This window comes from Caloenas nicobarica, chromosome 1 (assembly GCF_036013445.1).
Source record: "Caloenas nicobarica isolate bCalNic1 chromosome 1, bCalNic1.hap1, whole genome shotgun sequence".
In the NCBI taxonomy this organism is placed as follows: Eukaryota; Metazoa; Chordata; class Aves; order Columbiformes; family Columbidae; genus Caloenas; species Caloenas nicobarica.
The window spans coordinates 196056554-196080263 of record NC_088245.1 but is presented as its reverse complement, the minus strand read 5'-3'; the positions used below and the strand labels follow the sequence as shown (position 1 = coordinate 196080263).

The following is a 23710-nucleotide window of genomic DNA, read 5'->3' as shown; positions in this document are numbered from 1 at the left end:
ATGCCATCGCCTTATCATTAGTATCTCCTTAGGAACCTGCCATTAGTCATCAATGAAATCAGCTGCAGCAACACAAAAAAATGACCATATCACTACATTCAGCATTCATAACTTAGTATTCACATATCTTCCAGCTGCAAATGTGTCAGCAGAAAAATACTCCAACCTTTTTCCTGGCTGCCTGTGCCCAAGGTATCACCTGCTTCCTTCTTGCCTGACCACACTGTGGTTTTGCTCTCTGCCAGAGACAGGTGGATTAGTACAGGCCTATGATTTAGCTGTTGAAGTTAACTCAGCTCATTCTGACCCAAGTGAGCTAGGGTTAACTCCAGCAGCAGCTCAGCTGGGGCAGTAAGACCTGGGTGAGAGGAGGAGCAAGAAGAGACAGCGCTGAGCAGATGGCCGTGTCTGGAGCACAGCTGGAAGGAAGAGAGCACAGGCTGAGCTTTCTCTCGGCATTTCCTCTGATGGAGGTTGATAGCCAAGGCAGCTGCCACCGCTCTCAACTTCTCTGCTCCTTTCTGTGCCCCTTCCTGTACCCCGCAATTGTGCTCAGGTCCATCCCAGCAATCCCAAAAAGTTATTTTTAACCTGGAACAGTTCTCTGATCAGTCACTGCTCAGCTCCACAAGTGCTGTGCTGGCACAGCCTGCGGGAATGAACCCAGGAGGAAGCAGCGGGAAGATGGGCAGCTCTGGCAGCACCAAAACCTGCTCTCCTGGAGCCCCAGCCCAGGAGGCTCCTCTCCTTCCTTCACACCAAGCTACAAACTTCCCAGGTGAATGGAATATCTCATGATATCTCAGACCATAAGCTTTACTTTTTCTTTTCCCTCTTTGCTGCCTTAAGAAAGTTTAATTGCATTATTTTGTGTGTTGGTGTCATATTAGGTTTAACGAGCTAATCCCTCTCTTACTTGTGCAGTTATCACCTAATATTTCAAGACAACAACAGGACATTTTTCAGAAATACATCTGATCATCTTAAAAAGATATAGCCAAGGGGAAACAGTCTTACATGACAGGCTATAAATCAACATGTTAGACAAGTAATTTTAAACCACGGGAGGAAGAAAAAAAAAATCTCACTGTATCAAGCCAATAAAAACCCTGTAACACTGACTCCAGAAAATATTGGACCTATTCCATAACAACTATATTTCTTAGGAAAATACAGTATTTTGAACTCTAAAGAATTCTGAACATGATCAGACTGAAACGAAGGAGAGAGAGGAAAGCAGAGCAGAGGACGTGATTCCCCTCATATTTCCTCCACCACTGAAGCATCAAGAAGCTTGAGAAGACTCAAGTAGATAAAGAAACTGTTTTCCTGAGCAAGTCACTCAGTGTTGACACATTTGCTTACTAGTTCCCAGTAATCCTGGCAGTGGATCAACATTCCTCACCTGCCTCCTTCAAGCCTTTACTCAAACTTTTAGGAGATTGTTGTTTCCAATGCTCTCAACCCCTAACACTTGACAGGAGAACAAATGGTAATTGTTTTTCAGGCTTCGTTATTATTATTATTATTACGCCACATGCTCAGTTGCATGAATAATATTCAGAGACAGCACGTTTCTTCTGAGACCTTTAAGGGTGCAAAATATTAAGAAACCAATAAGAGGCAAGTAATCACTCTTCTTCCTTGAGAAAACATATTCTTAAAAGTGAGGTCTACAGCAAAATCATGCTGGGCAAAAATCCTTCTCGAATATTTCAGATGCAGAACAAAACCTGGCCAGTGCTTTGACAGGATAACATTAGCAGTAATGAGCACAATGCTGCATGGCCTGGGAGGCTTCAGAATACAGCATGCCAGAAACTAAGACTCAACAACATGCAGTAGCGCACTGGTGAACATCTCAGTTTCTAGATGAATTTTTTAAAATATAGTTTCTATGCACCTGTTCGACAAAACTGCCAAAGGTAAGGATATATATTTGATTAGGCTATCAAGTTCCAAATTCCTAAATTCCCCCCATGAGAACTGAGTGGAGACAGTACTCCTACTGGTTTCTAACCTGTGTGCACATTGCCAAGTCCTGTTAAACAGATGTCATTGCATCACAGTGCACCACATGTTCACGAGAAGATCTGTGTTCATACTCCCTGAGCATGCCAAGCCCAAAACAAAGCTGAGCCTCCATGGTAATGATACACAGAAACAGTCTGTATTTTGATGACTGAGTTCACGGTACCTCAGTAAAGTCCGAGAGGTTGTCCTGGAGTAATTGCTATATCTCCAGAGAAATGCTTTTTCCTCACTTCTGCTGCATGTGCATCTTACTTGGGCTCCTGTCTGTGTGCACAGCACCTTGGATAATGTTGTGAGACGCAGAATTACAGATGCAATGATTCCTGAACAGCAGTGTTCAAGCGGACACGCTGCTTCCAAGGTCAACATTGACCTCCTGTAACAGGCATTGCAACACTCTATTCCTTTTCTGCAAGGCATTCATCAGATCTTAAGAGTGTCAACATTATGATTAATTATTTTTAATCAAACTTTTCAGTATCTGCCATTACCTTCAGAGACTAACCACAGAGGTCAATGATAAGCAAGCTTAGAAGTATGTGTATATACATACATGTATAGAAATGTGTATTAGGTATTTTTTTTTCCAACTGAAACTTGTAGGTTCTATGTTCCAGAACAAGCAATATCTGAGATGTTGGAACTATCTGAAATATTGCCACGCAAAGAAAACAGTAATATAGTCATAGTAGTTCCATATGCACATCATTATTTGAATGACTATAATGATTGTTGTATATCAATTTTAATCGTTTTCAACATTCAGCTCATCTCTGTAAAAGGACAGAGCTAAGAATCTAGAGTAGAAGTACCTTAATCTGTAATATCTGATAGCCTACATTCTAAATAAAATCTATATCCTGAGTGCCAAATGAGCTTTCAATGAGTATTACAAAGTTCCCATCTAAGCAATCTGCCAAGCAACTTCTGCATTCTTTCTAACCTGAAATGTACAGGTTGGGACATCCCACCAGGTCACTATTTATTTACTCCTGCTCTTAACACTTACCCACATTTTCAATATAACCTCACACTCTCCTCTTGAAAAGCATTAAGTAAGCAGACAGTAAGAATGACAGACATATCTATGAGAACAATAAAACCACTAAATATCATTATCCCACCCTAGAAGCATCAATTCAGGTTGTAATGTCTTCTAGGTAGAGACCTCATTTTTTGCAATGATGTCGCAACGCACAGCTTTACTGCAATGCCAACATAACAGTGGCTTCGTATTTGATAATTGTAATGGAACAACGCAAATGTGAAACACAAGGTGAACAGTAAAAGTCTTGTTAGCAATTTTCACTGGCAACATGATTCATACCACACCAAGCTTTTCCCATCATGTTTTCTTATAATGTCATTACAAACATTTGGAAAACTCTGTAGACACAAACATCTTGATTCGGAAAAGGAAGAAGGAAAATACCTGGTATGCTTTAAATTAGAGGAATATCGTAACTAGTTATTGTCACATATAGCTGTGTTTAACCATCCACGTAATCTGAAATCCAAGCTACTGATATTAAATGGATTTGAAAAGATTTCCATTTAAAGCCAAAATCTGTGCCAAAACTTAAGTCTAAGTAAATGGACTTAGCATGTGTGCATACTGAGGAGGACTCTCTTGCTGCCCAAAACAAGCAGCAAAGCTCTGGCCTATGAAATCAACAGGTATTTTACTGTTGGTTTCAGTGAGGACAGAATTTCAGCCCAACAATCTTCATCTTCCAGCACGGTGGGGCTGGGGATACGGTCCCAGTCTAGATAGGCATAGCTGATCTGTGATCCCAAACACACTACTCTTCCCAACTTTTTAATCTCACCACACTCTGCCCAGCAGCACTCAGAGAACAGAGCCAAGTTCTACCAGAAACTCAGATTGTGCAGGCTCTTCACATTTTGTCTTCAGACCCAAGCATTCAAGGGACCCTCTGTTGTCACAGGCGGGGTCTGAGGAAAGAGAACACTATTACTCAGTAGCTGATGAAATGAAAAGGCCTCCCCACCCCCCCAGCACTTCCTGCAATGCTCCATATACTGAAGTCATATACCACTACAAGCTGGATCGCAGCTCAGTGCATTCCACTGCACTTTGTCACGCTTCCCTGACCGATACTATGCCAAAAATGACTAGCTTTAACAGTCCTCTGGTGAATAAAAGAGGTTTTTCAACTCTGAAACAGAGCTGAGTTTTTAATTCACATTAAATCTGCTTTTCTGTTCTGAAGGAACATTTTTAATGCTGCCTGTAATTCCCCTTCTGTGCTTTTTTTCTTACTTCTGTAGTGACTTTAGTGAATATAAAGGGAAAATTCAAGCTGAATAGTTTTTTAAAGCCCTATAGAGACCTCCAAAGTATGCCTGAAGGAAGTAAAAATATGAACTAGCAAAATGCAAAGATGAAAACGATCCACATCATGTTCATATAAATCTAGAAATAGATGGAAATGAGCCAGAAGATTCACAAGACAGCTAACACAGAGAACAAAATCCAAAGTACAGCTGGACTATCTAAGCGAGCATAGAGCAACATTATCCAAGATTTGCACATTTACTGTTTATTTACTCAGTACCCAACTGAGCACAATCCTGTGGAACAATACAGACTGCTCCTGGAAGCTTCCCTTCTATAGTACTCAGATACTCTAAGCACTTGTAGTTAAAGACTATGCCCTAAGAAACTTTCCTTTGTAATCTTTCATTCAAAACCCATGTCTGCAATAACCAAAAGTACATGATTATAAGAAAACTGTAGAACTAAAGTAAGTATTTAACAGAGTAAAGTGCTCATTATGTCAATGCTTGGCTCCCCTCCATAGCAGAAGAATACCAGCATGTTGCATGTGCACCCAAAAAAGGATCCCACTTCTCTCCAAGCCAGTTAGCTTTGCTCAGCACATTGAGAAATGTTGCAGGTTCCAGCCCATTTTTGGAACAGAGGGTTTCACTATCCAAGCCCATCTCCACGCTGACCTGGAAATATGCCTGCCCCAATTGCTACTCGCATATGGAAATAAAGTTATTTTTACATGAAAAGCAAATCCTTTATTTTCCCCAAAGCAAGAACCATTGCAAGACGCATAGAAGGCAAGCATTTAGAACAGAGGAACATGCTACCTACAACAAGCAATTAAGCCTTGTGAGCAGAGCATTTGGGCAGGATGAAGGGTTAAGCATGACTTTAGACAGCAAGCACACAAAAAACACTGAAAAGAGGGAAGTGGGGAAGAAGAAAGCAAGGCAATCTGGAGCTTTTAAATTCAATAGGCTGGGAAGTCAGGGAAGATGCCTCTTCTTTGCAGTGCCTGCCAGCTAGAGCAAGCAGCAGGCACCCACTGTTGGGGGGCACTGCTGGGCACCCCCTGCTGCTTTCCCTGGTGTGTGGGGAGCAGTTCTGGCTCTGGCTGCTGTTTCTTCCACACTGCAGGGCTGAAGAACAGGACTTCACTAACGCCTGAGCCCTCACTGAACACGTGCTGGGTTTGGTCGTGCAGGCAGCTTCGGGCCAAGAGACCAAAACGGCACTTCAGTACGCGTGACTAGCGTTTTCATCTTCAAAAACCATATCCAATTTTCAAGGCAGATACTTCATTAGCACTAATGTGCCTCCAGTTAAAACCAGTTTCCTTCTAATGGCTGAACTCAGCATTACCAGCTCTGTGACCCAACTGCCCTTCTCCCTAAGTAAATACCAAACATCATCCTCTCAGCTCACACATCCAGTTCCTGCTTTTTAGCAGGGGCTTAACCCTTTTTATGCCTTACCCTCATGATTGTCAGCTACCACTTTCCTGTCAGAGTTTAAACCTCCTCTATCCATCAGCTGCCATAATCTGAGAGTCAAAAAGAAAAAAAAGAGGGAAGTAAAAATTACTTCCCTTGAGCCTCTTCCCAGACTGGGAAACCACAAAACTACTATGTGAATGTGGCAAAACAAACCAGATCTGCAGTCTAGTGGCAGGATTTTCCCCAAATCCATGAGCTCAAAAGTTTGTGTGTAAGGAGGGTTGACAGTGCCCTGCTAGTTTGACTCAGGGTTTTGTCTGGTGCTAGCCAATGGTGTATTTCAAAGTAATGGGAGAGAGGAACAGAAGGAAGTTTTATGCATAGATGAAGTAAAATAACTGGCCTCCACTAGATGCTGTCCTAATGCTACGGCTGCTGTTGTTTGGCCCATTTAGGGCAGGGTAATGACTGAGGTACTATTCCAGCAGACAGTAGTATTCTTGGGAGCACAAACCCTCCTCCACAAGGCAAGAGGAAGAAAATGGGTCTTTGCAAAAAAAAAAAAAAAAAAAAAAAAAAAAAAAAAAAAAAAAAAATCCCATTAAAGACATGGTGCTGCTATTTGCCCAAAATAGCGTTCCTGGAGATGCTCAACACATAGCAGGACGTTCTGACCTTCCCTGGAATCTGGGAGAAGGCAGCTCTGCCTCAGACCATGCTGCAGCTCAGACTCTCCCTTGCCTCCTGAGCAGAGGCGTTCCAGGCTCAGGAGGCAACAGCTTCTCCCTGGCAGTAAATCTGAGCACCCATTTCTGTGTAAGTGTAGAGTAGGGCCTGCAACAGCAAGTTCTCAACCTCCAGCAGCTTCTAACACTTACGAACCACAGGGAAGCTCCTGGAAAAGTGGAACTGATTTGTTACAGAAGGTTTTACAGCACCAACGTAGTACTGAAAAATACCTTTTGTAGGTTACTTTCATGTGGCTAAAATCCCTGCAGGTTCACTTTTGTCAGTAAACAGAGAAAGAGGGGGTGGGGGAGGCACACCAACGCAAATGAGAATTTTTGTGGTTTGCTTTTGAATTTGCTGGCACCTCCCAGTGAGGTCCTGCTTCTGTAGTATGGGGAGCTGGCTCGCCACATGCACTGGTGGAAACTGATGACTTTTACCCACTTGTAAAGTCCCTCTAGGCTCTAGGTCTTTGATTTGCATTGTTGAGCACTGCACCAACATCTTCTCTCCATCATTTGCATGACTGCAACACCACACACGTGTTTCACAGGTTCTTCATAACATACCTTCAAGAAAGCACTCAATGAACTTAATGCTAGCATTAGATAACATAATAAAAAAGATTTTCTGAATGGGAGGGGTGGCCAAGGTGCAAGAAATGATCACAGGAAAGAACTGGAAGTGAGTTTCCAGCACAGTAACTGCCGGAGCACTTGAAAGAGAACAGGAATTCCACCCTGCTCCAGCACACGGCCAGCTGGTCATTACCATGTCTGGACAGCACACATTACACAGGCAATCGGGGGATCATCTAAAAACACAATCGAGAAACTGTGCGGGACAATCAGAAAAAACAGGCCCCAGCAAGGTGGAATGCACATCTCTGGAGAAAATTATTCAGCACTTCTTGGAGCCAGGGCAAAAATAGCCCAATATGGAGTGGATTTGTCTTGATTCAAAGTTCTCCGTCATAAGGCCACAACTTTTTATATTTTAAATTAGGACAGTCAAAGATTTGTTTTGTAAGCCAGGATACCCTGCACATATTAATATTTCCAAGGTTCCAGTTACATTGATTAAATTAGATTTTATGCACTTTTATCCAACTGACATCTGGCAGGAAGGTGGAATGAACCCAGTGACTGCAGCAAAACTGGAGGAAAAGCACAAGTGGGACAGGTGGCTAGTTTAAGCACAGACTACGGAGTCCTGATTCTGAATGGAAGAAGAGATGCAGAAATTAAAATATACAGAGTGTGCTGTGAAAGTCACATTACAGTTGCATCTATAATTCTTTAGGATGTCACATCAAATCTAAAAAATAAGGTTGAAGTCTATAGAAGAGTTCTTTCTTAATAGTTTGCCATTATAAAAAAATAACTAATTTAGGGTATTCAGAAGCACATGGAGAAAAGCATGTAGGAAGTGTTGAATATTAGTCATTCAAACGAATGGAGCAGAGAAAACAAGGCAATAAGACAACAGGTAAAGTAAGGTATGGATTTGAATAGCCTTGAAGATAGTTCAGAGTTGATACAGTGGAAGAACAAAATGGACAGGGAGAGAAGGAAGCTGCAGAGCAGCAACTGTGATCTCTAAGTCTGTGCTGACATTTTCTTCTGTTTTGAAACAACCCATATCCAACAGATTCATAAATGGTGGATAAAATCCAAAACTAACCATATAAAGACACAGGAGTAATTTTACATAACTAGCTATCAAGTCAATCTCTTTGAAGCCCAAGAACAGTTATTATCACCTAGATCAGCAGTCTTCTTTCTAGCATTTTATGTATGTGAGGAGTAACACACTGTATCTTTGCATGCTTCGGCTGAAATAATTTACAAATCATGCATTAGAGCAACGATGGACATAGAAAACAGCTGCAAAAAGCTTGGTCATTCAGGCAATCTAAACGTAAATCTCAACATTTTACCATTTACATTGCATTTGTATTTCTTTAAATGTGTAGAAGAAAACGTGTTTCAGTAATTTTCACATACACACACATACACTGACAACAATTAAAGCAGCACAGAGTATAGTTATTTTCACAGGCTGTCCCTGCCATAGCCGTTACCTGCCTGACAAAGTTATAGGTACACAGCTTTCTTTGGCTTCAGCCTTCTGAAATTAATTGACCTAGAAATTTTTTTTAAAGTATTTTCATATCCTCTCCTGTTCTCTTCATCCCTTGCCTCCCTGGGCAAATATTTTTAATTGCTTGGATGCAGTTAAAATGAAGAGTACAAGTTTCTCATCAGGGAAAATCTCTCTCTTACACTGCTTGGAAGTAGACCATGGCCTCCAATGTTAGAATCTCATTTACTTAGACCAAAAAAGAAATCTTCAGTGCAGTACCAAATCCTACAGATTAAGTTCTCCACAAACAACTGGTACTATGCAAGCACTTCAGTCATCATAATACATATATGCACACGTGCATCTCTGGGGTGAAACCTAATTGCTATGTGTCCATTTGTATACAAGAAGTTTCTCGTGGACTGTCAGCGACAGTCCAGATGGCGGGACAAGACCATGAGAACAAACCCAGCTTTGCTGTGCTGCAACCATAGCTGGGAGACCCCATCAAGATCAGAGCCGACAGGACCACCTCAGCAGAAGCCACATCAGCTGCCAAGTAACATGAAGCTGAAAATACTCTGGCAGCAACAGTGTTTTGGGTGACCAGCAGAAGACGTGCAGAGCAGGTGGACAGCAAGAGTTTGATCAGTTGACTTTCATCAGGCTTTATTTACGCATCTTCTGAAGATGGGAAATTGGGATCTCTCTCAAGTCTGGACAACACAAGCCTGCTGCTGCTATGGTAGGATTACACCAAAGACCACAATGCCACAGCAACTTCAGCCTCTATTTTGGTAATTGGAGGCATTTTAATATTCAATTTTACTTTTTTCTGAAAAGCCAGGGAATTATGAAAACCTAAAAATAAGGATCAGCATTTTCCAATCTAAGCTTCAGCTCCAAGCAACATAAAAATGTCAGATCTAAGCTATACTCATGATTGCGTTATGAACATAAGCAGAAGGAGTGAAAAAAGCAGAATGTATTTTACACGACTTATGTAATGATAAGGCCCAAATCAACACATACATCTGTAGCTTTAAGCAAACAAACAGGGTGTCTGTCCCTCCTAGACTGTACTAGTTTGAGCTGTGTTTGTTCCAGCAGTACTTGGTTGTAAAACATCTAGAGTAGCTACATCCATAGTGAGGCAGCCTGCAATCCAGCCACAGAATATTTTCCTAAGTCAAATAAAGGAAAACCTGGGCCTGCCCAGCTGTTTGTTAAGACAGACTTTTTAAAAAACAAACAAACAAACAAGGCAATAGTGGGGAATTAATGAACATACCCAACAGATGAGAAAACCAGCAGCTGCCATCACCACGAAAACTTGACTTGAAGGTCTCTTTCATGTCTCTCCTCACCGATTTTAGATAGTGTTGCATACATGCATTTGCAAGTCACAGAAACAGCTGGTACCCAAGGAACAAAGAACATATGTACTGGAGCCTGATTTATAATAGGTTGTGTAGATACACGGACAACACACACGAGACATGGGCTGAGCAGGGTTTGAATGCTGCGCCCAAGGGAGCGTCAACAAGCTGTGACCTGCTCAAGAGTGACATAATCAACCTCACAACCAAAAACCACTTCTGCTGCGCTTTGTAGCACATAACCATTCACCTTCAGAGCAACACTGGTGTGATCCTCAGTCCCTGCCTCCTGGGCATGACCATGCTGGTCACTGTTTCTCCTTCCAACAGTGGTCTGGTAAGAATCCAGCCAGCATCTTGAGTATGTCCAGAAAACAGACACACAGCTGTAATACCACCATGCTTTCAGAAAATGCAGTCACAGTAACTTCATTCTGCCCTTGGGCAAATATGACAATATCTGGCAATTATATTTTATTTATAAAATGGAAGAAAAGGTAGTTTAGTTCCCTTCAGCTTAGCAGATTATACTATGCAACTGAATGCCTGGCTACATTCTTGTAACTTAAATTACTATAAACTCATTTATCTCGTGACAGTATTAGTATTTCTGCACAGGATACAGATGAAATTCCCCATTTTTTTTTTTTAGTTCCCGTTAACTTAGTTTCAGTTCTGCTGATCAAGTAACTTCAAAATATCTGCAAAACATTTCTTCCTGTAGGTACAGCAAGAAAAAAAAAAAGTGAGGAAAAAGGAATACCACTGTAAGTTACTCTATGTATATTCAGCCATGCTTTAGGGGAGGGGAAAAAACAAAAGCACTCCACACAATATGGCACGTACCTGTATATCACATGAGAAGTAGTCACGGGCTTTTATTTGCATTCTATCGATACTCAATTAGTAGCTTTAACGTAAGCTCTTATTTAGTTTGGCAACTATCAGAAAAGCATTCCTAGACTGAATTAAAAGAGTTCTAAATGCACATCTTGGTTTACCTCTAAAGACTGCAGCATGCAAAAGCCTTGCATTCAGTACTCTATGGAAATTTAAACTTAAAGGCATCATTCCATTTTTTGAGAATGAAAAAACCCCACAAACTCAACCAAAAAAACACCCCACCCCCATGCAGAGATGCTATTTTTCAGTCTCAGCATAAAATCACATTGGTTCCTCTCAAACACAAGCTGAAAAGAACAGTAGATATTTTGGCTGAGAACAACAACAACAAAAAAAAGCAAAAGGAACAGCTACACCCTACTACTATTGTGATATCAACTTCCTGTTATAATAATGGCAATCTTTACTTTTGGTCACGAGGGCTTTTTTATTCAGAGACTGAAGTTAATGCTTATGCAGAATATTTAGTGACTGTAATAAAACTGTTTCCTCTTTTATTAAAAGAAAAAATCCATAGCTCAACCTTCTCCTGAAGATTAGATTTTAATAAATACAATTCAAGTATCCAATGCAAGTTAATCTTACACTCTGTTACAGCAATATAATTTTAGACTTTTATATTTACTCCCAAGCTTCTAGAATGATTTTGGGACATGAGGAATAGGGAAGCATTAGTTTAAAATAAGATTCACACTTATTTACAGCTGAAGTCTGGCATCTGATTCCTGTTCTGTCATTTCAAACATCATCCTACTACCAAGTTGCAAGTTATTCAATAGTTTGCCAAAGAAGAAAGGAGACTAACAATAATAAAAGGCAGAGACTAAAACATACTACAGTCTTATTCAGTGCTGTATTGATGTCCAGCTGTCAAGAAGCCACATCTTGTCATGTGAAGGAGTACATGGAATCACCTCCAGCTGCCAAGGAATACTTCCTACCACCATGAAAATGCAAGGGAAAAGACAAAATTATTTTCCTGCCTTCTGCAGGACAAGAGCACACTCCAAGCTACACTTACACAAAGCCAAGAGCACCTTCCCAAATACAGTGTAGGAACTGCATCGTAACACAGAGGATTTAAGTATATTAACTAAGACAGTGTCATGAAGAAGTGACAGCAACATAGGAAGAGTGAAGACAGAGAATGACATAGAAGATAGAGGTGACAGCTGGTATCAGCTCAGGTGTGCTCCTCACCTCGTGCTTTCAGACCCTGGAAAGCTATGACTAACTTTTCTGAGGCAGCTGAAAACTGAAATGACTTAATGGGCTAACTTCAGGCACACTGGTGGGAAAACAATCCCTTACATGCCTCGATGGAAGAACACTGGATGATACTGGAAATTTCTCAGAAATAAGAAAAAGGTTGAACCCCAAAAGGGAGGTTGGAAAGAAAAAAGCATAGGAAAAGGTTACAGAACAAGCTCTCCACACATAGCAAAGACAGAGTGAACAACTTACCTTCAAATGAGGGAGGCAAATGAACACACAAGAGACTGTTGACCTGAATTATCAAACCTACTGCTAAAATAAAATCCTTCTCCTGCATTCAGCTGTGACTGTCCTCATTTGAAGCCCCCTTTTTTTCTCCTTGTAACTCAAGAATACTTATTTCCTCCTGACCTGCAATGTAGCTTGTAATGACTCTTGCCACAGAATAACCCAGGCAATCTTAATGAAAAATGACTGAAGAATGAGCTGTTAACAAAAAACAACCTGTACCTACAACACTCATAAGACGACTAAGATGTTCATCTTGGAGGTTTTGGTAAATAGTTGGGCAAGCAGAACTCTAACACAGGTAAAATCTACCCAAGCAGAAGACAATTTTTTTAAATGTTATTAAATTAATTCTGTCATTTTCTCAGGGCTATTACAAGTTTGCTATCCTCCACTTTGAAGGCAAGCTGTCTTTTCAGACTTGTCCTCTTAACAAATACATCACAACAGATACTTTACTATAAGCAAAACTCCAGCCATGCATTGCCTGTTACCAAACCAAAACTTTGCACTGTATCTGCTTCCTCTCTTCATCCTATCACTGGAGCAGTAAGTCATACTGCTCAGTAACACACTGCCATATGACACATGGATTATATGTGAACAAGCATGACCTAAAACCCTATATAGAAAAGAAAAACCAGAATACTAATTCAACATGCAAAACATAAAAAGGACTTTCTGCCCAAGATCTATTTGGCATAGCAGAATTTCCCTTAAGACAAGTGCAAATATTTGTTTAAATTGAGATAAGTACTGTATTCCTCATTCTCAAATTTTCCCAAAAATCAAGCAGTAGTTCCCAAATCAATGTGGAACCTTTGCCACATGGGTTGAATAAAAAGGCTGCAATCCACAATGAAGAGACCAAAAGAATCCTGGATTGCAAGAAGAAGGAATGAAAACAAAGACCACCCCACTTCTACAAAGTGAATTCCATGAAGTCAGTGTAACACAGAGGACAAGATGGTCAGCCTGATATTCTTAGACACATTACAGTACCCACAAGCACCATTCCATTTCCTTGAAAGACCCTGTAATTAGTGTCCAAAGATCCTCCCCTTTGGAATGTTCTCATATTGGCACAGGTGAGGCACATGTTTTATTAGAGGTATTTATAAAAGCCTCTGGAAAAAATGAAGCATAAGAACTTTTCCGCTTCACATATTCACATAGTTGTACAGTATGTAGTACATGACGCATGTTACTGGAAGTAGATATCCTGTAAAAAAATCTTAAACCTTTTTTTTTTTTTCCTTAAAAATAGCCGTCCAAACAAACCATGTCTAGAAATCTTCACCCAGAAAATGCACCATTACTCAAAGAAAAGAAGTTTGCTCGAGGGGGAAAAAAAAAAGTTAAAGAGTGTAATGTTCCACAGTTCATCTAGAACTGCTGCAGCCCACTCTAAATTACAATGTCAGTGGCTGTTTATGCTCTAAGGAAGTACAGTAAGTACAGTACAGCCCATTCAGGTTGCTGGAATGTCCCTGATCATATGCTCAATTGCATCTATTCATTAGAAAAATTCAATCCACAGCAGCAGCTGCATTTACCACCACACCCCAAGCCCCATCCAGTTGCCCCAGGTGATTCTAGCGGTTTACCAGCCTGCATGACAGACGCTCCACACTCTTGTCCCTCTGCAGTGACTGCAAGTTACACTTCCAAGCCCAAGGAGTTTTATTTACTAAAGAACAGTAGCATTAGCACTGCTTTTGGATTCAGGCTTTTCAAACAAAAAAGGTCCAGGCTTTCGCAGTCATGTTCCACAAGTTTCAAAACAATTTATGCTGCACTAATTATTTTTGATTGAAATTTGCTAAATAATTACTGTTGAAAAGATGACTTAAGCAAACACAGAGAAGTTACTCCACTTGTTTGAGAAGAAGTATGACTAATTATGTGTGTAATTCTGTTTTGTATCTCTTTAAAAAAAAAGAAAACTAACCCCGGTTTCTTTCAGGTCATTTGCAAAGTCTCCATTATGTTTTAGGCGCTGGATTTCACTACAAAATCATAAGCTACACAATGGCTGAAAAGAAATCTCTGTGAAAGAATATGGGTCATTTAAAAGGGCACTGGCAACTTCCCAATCAATATAAAAAAAATAATAATAATAAGTCTGTTTTCACATGTAACACCTATGATGACTGAGAGACACAAGAATTTTGTATTTACTTCGTGAATTACACTGCATTTTCTATACTTGCCAAATTTACCAACCAGCTTATAACCAATTTCCTGCCTGTGTGGGTCTTTCACAGAGCAAGAAAAAAGTAATAAAATGTCATGATGTTTCCTTTTTATTTAATTAAACCAACTTCAATTTTATCTTAAAACCTAGAGTCACTTAAGGCAGAACAGGGAGCTATAAACCCTATATTTATGTTACTACCTTGTAGTATGTAAAATGGTGGTTGTTAAAATCTAACCGTGCTACAGATATGTTAGATGAGCAGAGCTAATAAAAGAAATAAATAGAAGTACCTTTCCCCAGCCTCTAAAATTCATACTTCTTCCTTAACTGGCACTGCTCCCCTCCACCCTTCCAAAAATCTTTATTGTGGCCCAATAAGCCAACTGAAGAAGAATCCTGATTCTTGCATAACATGCACCAAAACAAATTTACCCACAAGGTTAGGATTACTTTCCAGTGCTGTATCTAGAAGGCCAAAAAGCATGAGCCCAAATCCAACTTGAAAGCGGAATTCACATAAAATCAAACTGAATAACCTATGAATTCTTCACAGCTTCCTATAACACACATGATTAGAGCTTTTCATGACAAATTGCCAACTTCAGGATGCTTGCAGCCATGAAACAGCTGATTAGTGCACTGCGAAGCACAATGAGGAGGCGTAAGATCTTGTACTCTGCAGGATTGCTGTAAGGGAAGGCTCAAGTAGACCATTAGGTATTCATGGACTGAAATCCTTAACCTCTAAATACTTGCTCCTGGCATTCAGGGAGTGGGAGAGGATTCCATATCCATTTACTAACTTCACACTAGCAGTCAGTCCAGAGTTAAAGAAAACTATCCCCAAAGAAACCAAAGCAGTCTTCATTTTTCTTTTAAATCATAGAACAGTGTGGGTTTGAAGGGATCTTTAAAAGTCATCTAGTCCAACCCCCCTGCAATGAGCAGGGACATCTTCAACTAGATCAGGTAGCTCAGAGCCCCATCCAGCCTGGCCTTGAATGTTTCCAGGGATGGGGCATCTACCACCTCTCTGGGCAATCTGAGCCAGTATTTTATGACCCTCAATTTAAAGAATTTCTTCCTTATATCTAGCCTGAATCTACCCTCCTTTGGTTTAAAACCATTACCCCTTGTCCTATTGATCTGTTAGCTGACTCCAGAACACATCCCTGCAGTAGGCATTCAAAGGCTTTGATTCACAAGCAGTGAAAGGGTAGCTTGTGATGGCCGCTTTACTACATATCATGCTCTGACACTGTTCAGCATTTGATTCATAACAGCTCAGGCACTATGAGGAAAAGAAGAATCCAGAAGTTGTAATCAAGTCTGTTGCCCTACACCATGCCACTCCTGGGGCCAGATACCCTTCACACCATCTCAAGAAGCTTCATTCATTCACAACCCTCCAGGACAGTCAACCTTCCTATGGCTTGGACCCACATTAGGAAACCCAGCATTTTTAGCCATAAGACTCCAGTTTTGGAACCCTGTCTGGACTCTAGCCAAATGTGATCCTGCTTGTGCTTAGGTTTGAACACCAAACACACCTAAGGGATAGGCTCAATAATGTCATCTCGAGGCAACAAGTCACAGCTAGGGAGAAAAGCTAAATGTGAGGATGGAAGCATCATGGTCAGTGAGGGGGGAAAAAAACCAAAACAACACACACAACACCACCACCATCACCCCTCCCCACACACCAAACACCAACCAAAATTGTGCAGCCAAATTTAATGAGGTAGCAAAAATCTCCACATCAGTCAGAACTGGGCTCATTCTCACTGTTCCAAGAGAAGTAATAACATTGCATGAACACTGAAGTCAAAATAGCTAAAGATATCAAAAACTTCACATATATAGTGCATTTCATTGCCTTTAATACCAAGACATTTTAACAGGTGCTCAGGTGTTTCTGTTTTATACATTGGCTTAACATTCCTATGCTATAGCATGCTCAAAGTACTTTTCAATATTTCAGTCCAACAAGCTTGTTCTGTGTGTGAACAATTTATCCATGTAACCTACCAAATCCATGTTTCCAATCCAGAATCCAGCTGTGCTCATTTAACCTTGGCTCATATGCATAGGGAGCATTCTCATCCTAAACTGCTAGGGAAATTTAGAGTGTGGAGTTCTAAAAAACTGTGTTTTCATGGGATGCTTAATATCAGAGAAAATCCCTGGCTTCTCCAGTAAAATAATTCAGCACAGCATCTTGGTTCACTGGACGAGGAAGTGTTTAGTTGTACCGTAGCATTTCTCATTGGATCTGCAATCTACTCTCTGATTATCTCACATAGCATAAACTCTTTGGAATAGAAACAGCACTAATTAATGTCTATATAGCTACAGAGAAATGCAGACTGATTATAATAATGCCTGGTGTTAGTTTCGTTACATAGATTCAGAATATAGTCTAGGAGAGCCAAGAGAATCACACTCTGCCATGAGTGGAGGGGGGTTAAGTTTTGAAATCAAGGAAATGCCTCTGAAAGCATTTTGGTTTTAAATCTCTCTAATTTATATCAAGATCTATAAATGGAAATGTTTTGGTTTGTCAACAACTGCCATTCAATCACATGGGAAAAAAGTTGCCTCTTTAACAATCAGAATCTGAACTCAAAACAGCACTTCATCTCTAAAAAGCAAAATTTTGAACTATTCCTGGACAGAGGTGAAAGTCAACACCAGCACTGGAGTCACATGCAAGATGAATGCAGCTCAACACAAAGACCATGTTCTGCACCAGGTGAATGGTCTTTGAATTAAGAATACATTCTAGCGTCAATCTTGGAATGACAAAAGCATCTCTGCGCCAAGTATTTTATCTGAGACAGGGCTACCACCTCTTGACAGAACAGAGAAGGCGAGGAAGAAAAGGTGTACACCCAACCACTGCTGCTTGCTGAACATCTAGACGATTCCACTTGCTTCTGGCAAACAGCGAGTGAGCTTTTTCAAAGAGCATATACAGTCTCGGTAATTTCTTCTAGTTGCTTCTGATAGTGAACCAAGTTTAGATGTGCTAGATAAAATTCAACTCATAGCTAAGGCTTGTTCCAGTATGGAGAGGAAAAAAAGTGGGGGTGGGGCAAGGTGAAAGACAAGCTACCCTGTTCAACCTTATATACCAACTGGAGAAATCATAAGAGAATCCTAGAGGTCACCGTGATCATCTTTAACATGAATTAACCCCATACTAGACGCATCTCTCAACAGTAAATGCATCTACTCTGCTAGTCATACAGCAACACAACTGCCAGAAGATTCAGTGCATTTTGTTGATAACTTCCATCAAAATCCTTTCCTCAGTCCTGAGGATAAACTCATTTTGAAGGTAGTGACAATCCCCCCTCCAAACTCATACGTACCTGATCGCAGCCTGCATTCACCAGCTCCTGAAGCATCTGCCTATTTACTTCAACAGCTGCTGTAGTGCTCGACTCATTAGCAAAAGGCAGCAAAGAATACCTAATTTCTCGCAGAGCTTTCTGATACGGTCCAAACTTGGGCGTTTGTCTCATCTGCTGCTGCCTTGCAGCATCCTTCCCTATTAAAATCTTATGGTCCAGAGAAGTTTCACTGCCTGGTCCAATTGGTAGTCCCTGACCTGAAGATTTGGATGGTTGCTTTAAACCTTCTCGAATCTCTTGTAACCTTTGTCTGCTGTTTCCAGAATATGTTGTAGCAGGAAAAGTCTTTGGCCTCATTGTTAATCCAGTTTTCTCTGAGCATAAATACAGCTTTAGTCTTAGGTTTTTTGAATTACTTTATTTCAAAAAAAGTGTTGCTTGATGGTATCAATTTCTTGTAAACATAATCCTTTGAAGAGAAAAAGAAAAGGCAAAATTCTCAATAAATTTCTGCCAGCGTTTTACTTCAGCTCACGATCTTCATGTTTCCTACAGAAAATGAAAATCCTTGGAATCATCATTTTGCAGACTGACAGTGTCTGAAACAAAAGAAAATAGAAAGTACATGCAATTAAGTTGATATTATAAATGTCTCTGAAGGGACGGCATGACAATTAATCATGAGAGTGAATCAGTTTAACCTATTAAGCTGTCACAGCTGGATTCTCTTTAACGATTTTCACTTTGTTTTCAAAAATAGGATTCCAAAAGGCTTTCTCAACATAACCAATAACTCATTTTTCTTTAAAGTTTCATTTTCAAAATATATAAAAACAAAACTCTTAAAAACTACAGTCTTTAAGAATTTTACAGGACCTTACTGTGGCAAGTTTCCTACACAATTGCATAACCAAATCCTGGACAAGCCTATCCTATTTCATAATTAGGCAAGAGTATGCTCATGAAAGATTTTGTTTTACACTAGCTCAGCTCAGTTTCAGAAGTTTATGAAGAAGATTTATAATGGAAATATTGATGACTTTAACCATAGCAACTGCTAGTATTCCAATAACAAAGTGAGTAACAGCAAGACAAGATTTTTTTTGCCTTTCCACGTGAATATCTTAGCAAAGTCTGAAGGTAAGAATTATCCCCAGAACTAGAAGGATTGGGGGGGGGGGGGAGAGAGGGGAGGGGCGGGGCGGGGAGGGGGAAGGGAGGGATGCATGTATGATATTTCACTAGCTGTGCCTTATAGGGAAGGGAAAAGAGGGGTAGATGGAGCTACCCAGTAACAGCAGAAGAGGCAGAATCAGCTCAGTTAGCATCCCAACACAGCAAAAAGAGGACTTTGAGACAGCTTTATGCATCCCTTCTGACATGCAGCAGAGAACTACACAGCAGAGCTGAGCTACTGTGCAACTTGCAATCTCCATGCAGCACCAAGTTACAACAAGAATCCTACTTTAAATAAGTCTTTGTGGCATCACCATCATAGAAACATTAAATAATGGTGCATTCAGAAGAGGATTAGAAAGATAGCTTAATCAGAAATGTCATCTCGCTGTTGATGCTGCTTATGCAACTTTGCTTCTGCTGCTGGTATCTGCACTTGCAAAGTGCAAAGTTAGAATTTTGTTCAGTTGTTTTCAAATTGCAAATACAGAAGATGGTAACACACTGCATGTTCCTTTAGGTCGTCAAGAAGTTGACCTTTTTCTTTTTTTTTTTAAAAGAAGTTTCACTTCTGATCGTAATATACATATCATTGGAAATAGTTTATCCAAAAAGTATTGTTATTTACTTTCATATGCTTATACTAAAACCTAACTCATTGCAACAGCTCTTCCTGTGACAGCTATAGTTTTATCCAAAAAGTATTGTTATTTACTTTCATATGCTTATACTAAAACCTAACTCATTGCAACAGCTCTTCCTGTGACAGCTATAGTTTTATCCAAAAAGTATTGTTATTTACTTTCATATGCTTATACTAAAACCTAACTCATTGCAACAGCTCTTCCTGTGACAGCTATAGTATTTCCCAACAATACACTATACGACCATTTCCAGATACTTACTATCACTTCTCACCACAAAGTGAACAGCTTACTGTTGTGAAGGCCAAGAGAATCTGGGCACATTCACCTCTGAACCCCATCACCAATTCCTCATTAGTACAAGATTTCCTCTACAACCAAGGCCTGAAATGCAACAGTGAAGTCAGACCCCAGACTTTTATGATGGTTCACCAGTTTGAAATGCAGAGGCATAGATAAATCACTCGAGATATGATCTACATGTTATGTTCTTACAATGCACGCCACATACTGCTCTAATGGGAAATCTCTGTACAGTGTAACATCAGTCCAGATCCACATCTTAGCTGAAAGGTGGTAGATTAGCTCTACACTGAAAGCTCTAGGATCAAACTGCTTGAGAACACACAATGAAGGGCACCCATGTCAACCTCTTTTTCTAAGATTTAAGTGCCCAGTTTACTGAAAGACACCTATAATGTATTTGAGGTCTTGAGCTCCTCCACTTGGTACTCTCCAAGGATGTCCTGCAGCCCTAACTCATACGGGACTAAGAGTAACATAAATGCCCACATGCACATTGGACAGGGTTTGTCATTTGTTTTAAGGGAAGTGCTAAAGATGCTCACCTAGATTTTGATATTTCCACAAAGAGATCAGCTACTAGGTGATAACAGAACAAGTTTTCATTGTTCTCAATGAAGACAAAAGCGACGGAAAGATCCCAAGAACATGATTTTGTCTACTTACACAGAATATAGCAAAAGATAATACATAGCCTTGTTAAAAAAAAAAAAAAAAAAACAAAAAACAAGCAAACAAACAAAACCCAATAGTATTGCAGCCTTTTTAGGATGACATCATAAGTAGCTAGTGCTCAAAATATACAGAGCAATTAATTGGGTCTATAACTGTCTGTCTTTTCCTGACAGCCGCAGGCACCATATGGCTGGGTTTAGGAATCCGAGTTTTTCTTCCTTTTCAGTCCCTGTGCCAATCCTGAGGCCTGGGACACGCTGGAAAAGCTTCCAACCCCCCCACCTTTTTGCAGCAAAGGACTGCTTGCCCACTTACACACATGCTTCACATAAAGAACTTTTGTGACCTTTAGCCTTAGCTTGAGTCTAATAATGCTAAGTCAAGCCAGCTGGCAACTTCCTCAGCTTACATTTACAATACTGCTAAACCAGAAAGAAACATTGATCGTTTAGACAGCACGAATGAGAACAGCAACAGCAGTACGTACTGGAGCTAATTGCAAACGTGTTTAATATTTTGCAGAAGGGTTTTTTAACTAAATATGTAAGATAAGCCAATAAATCAGAACATTAAATATTACAGGTGATTTACAAAGAAAGACAAGCTGCCTGCTTTTTAAAATCTTCCTGTGATTCGCATTTTTAACAAAAAATAAAAGGGTTGTATGCTTTAAAAGATATGTACTGTGCCTAATTCTGTTTGAGGATTTCTGACTGTACATCTGGATTTGGACAACTCCAAATCCTTCTAATCTGCACCTTGCCTAGAGCATTAATGTATCAATAGCCTTCCTGCTATCTCAAGAAACAATTTTTCAGAATTATTTTTGAGCTTCAAGCCATTCTGACTAAACAAACCTAAGGGTTTTTTTCCAAAATGTTATGCATTCTGCACCAATTAGAAGCTTGTCCATTATCCTGAAGAGACACTATTTCAAATAAGCGTAGCACTACTTTAATTGCATCAAGTTAGAACAATTTTTGAATAACATCATTCTTCTTCATTTGAGAAATACCAATAGCTGCTCTGGCAGCAACCAACCAACAACACTGAAATTATATGCTGATGTCTGTCACCCCAGCAGCACTAGCTATTCACTCTCCTGTCTCTTCATTCACCAACAGGCTGTATGTGCTAGTGTTTCTGCAGAGCTGGGACAGAGGCAAGAAATCAAAGCTCAGTTGTGTTTTAGGAGCTAAGTCCTAAACTCCAAGCTGGCGAGCTGCTTCCTCCACTATAGCTGTGCAGGCACTGTAGTGAGCTGAACTAGCTATCACTGCAGAAGGAAGGAGCAAAGTTTTAAGAAACTGCTACAACTGCCTTCCCTCTCTCAATTTGCAGGTATTGCTTTGGCTTTTTTGGATCACAAATTCATGGAAGCACTTTGTACTGAAGCCCAAGATTGTAACGGGGCTGGGTGCTGTTTCAGGAATTTTGTTATTATAGAAACTGTGCTCCCCTTTGTAAGTGGGCACACAGTGAAATTGAAAAGAACTGAAGTATTTTCCCAAAAATCATTCCTCCTCTCCTTCCTCCTGCTAACAGAACTGTCCAAAAGTAACTCTGCCCATGTCCCACTGCCAACCATAAGCACTGGCCCAATCCAGCGTTGTGGGAGCAGCTCACCTTCCCCATCCACAGCACACCAGCAGTAATTGACCACAGAGCCTGGACACTCAAAATAAGCTGCTTTTTTTTTTTTTTTTTTTTCCCGCGTCATTTGCACGAGTGCTTTTGCCGGAGAAGGGGGTATTTCAACACGCACACCACTCGCGAGGCAGCAGAGAGGGTGGTGAAGTACTGAATTTTGGCAGTGACCTTCAGCTGGCTGGGAACAGCGGGGCCCCCCCGCAGCCAGACGGGACCTTGCGGGCTCCGGGTGCCCCCGCTCGGCTCCCCGGCCCCCAGAGACACCCCGGCGGGGTCTGGCTCGTCGCCTCCAGCCCCCGTGCTAGGCGGGAGTACCCCCTTCTCCCCCAGCCCCAAACCCAGCCCTTTCGCAGGCAGAAAGCTCCCGAAATAAACTTGGGCCGCTGACCAGCAGCTCCGGCCTGCTGGGGCACCCCGCGGCGGCGGGGAAGCCGGGATGCCCAGCCCGGGGCAGAGGCCTCAAGCAGGCAGGACCCCCCCCTCCCACCCCGCCAGGGCTGGGCTGTCACACGGGTGTCCGGAAAATGTCGGAGGGTGCGGGCAGAGCGCCCAGGCTGCCCCCGGGAGGGGGACACACACACGGGACGCCCATTCCCGCCTCCAGGACCGACTCGCCTTCGCGCCCCCTTCCCCTCAGGCCGCAGCAGCTGGTGGGGGGCGCGCTCACACTCGCTGCTGAGGGGAAACCGCGGCGCCGCACCCCGCCAAACCCCCCTTCGCTCACCTCCTCGGGGCGCCCAGCGCCGTCGCTCGCCTACCGGGGGCCGTCACGGAACCACTCGACGGCGACCCCGACGGCGCGGGCCGGTCTCCATCCTCCCCCTCGGCCGTCCCGGGCAGCGAGTGCGGGGCGCAGTCGGGACATTCGCTACATTGTTGGCATTCCATTCGCGTCACGTGACCCGCGGCGCCCGCGTCACTCCACTCCCCCCTCCCCCGCCCCTCCCGGCGCATACCAGCGGGGGGAGGGGCTTCCAGGGCGGGAAGGGCCGCTCGGGGCTGTGGCACCTCCGGGGGGCGGCGGACAGGCGGCCCCCGCCACAGCGGGCTCACCTCCGCTCTCCCCGAGGTGCCCTTCCCGAGGCTTACTGGCAGCTTGTAGCACTCTTTCCGCTCACAAAGAACACCCCCGCCCCACAGACACCCCCCCGCGCCGGGTTTTGGGGAGGGGGGTGGCTGAGGGGGGTGAGGGAATGGCGCTGCCAGCGCCCCTTGAGGTAAAAAGGGCTGAGGGAGGCGGCTTGGAGGCGCCCATCTGCTTGCTGGGCGCCCCAAACTCATTTTAAGTGTGAGTTTTGCGATGATCATCTTTTTTTATTATTCCTTCCATGCTGAACTAAA

General features: G+C 41.8%; 1 protein-coding gene across 1 annotated transcript in view; it reads right to left on the bottom strand.

The window, feature by feature from the left end:
- The window catches only part of LATS2 (large tumor suppressor kinase 2), a 50064-nt gene extending 26686 nt beyond the window's left edge, over positions 1-23378 (bottom strand). The window contains exons 1-2 of the mRNA XM_065644336.1: positions 23094-23378; positions 17940-18520 (exon numbers count right to left, since the gene is read on the bottom strand). Of these exons, the coding sequence (XP_065500408.1) occupies positions 17940-18278 (339 nt within the window). The 5' untranslated portion in view covers positions 18279-18520; positions 23094-23378. The remainder of the gene's footprint in view (positions 1-17939; positions 18521-23093) is intronic.
- Between the last annotated feature and the right edge of the window lie 332 nt (positions 23379-23710).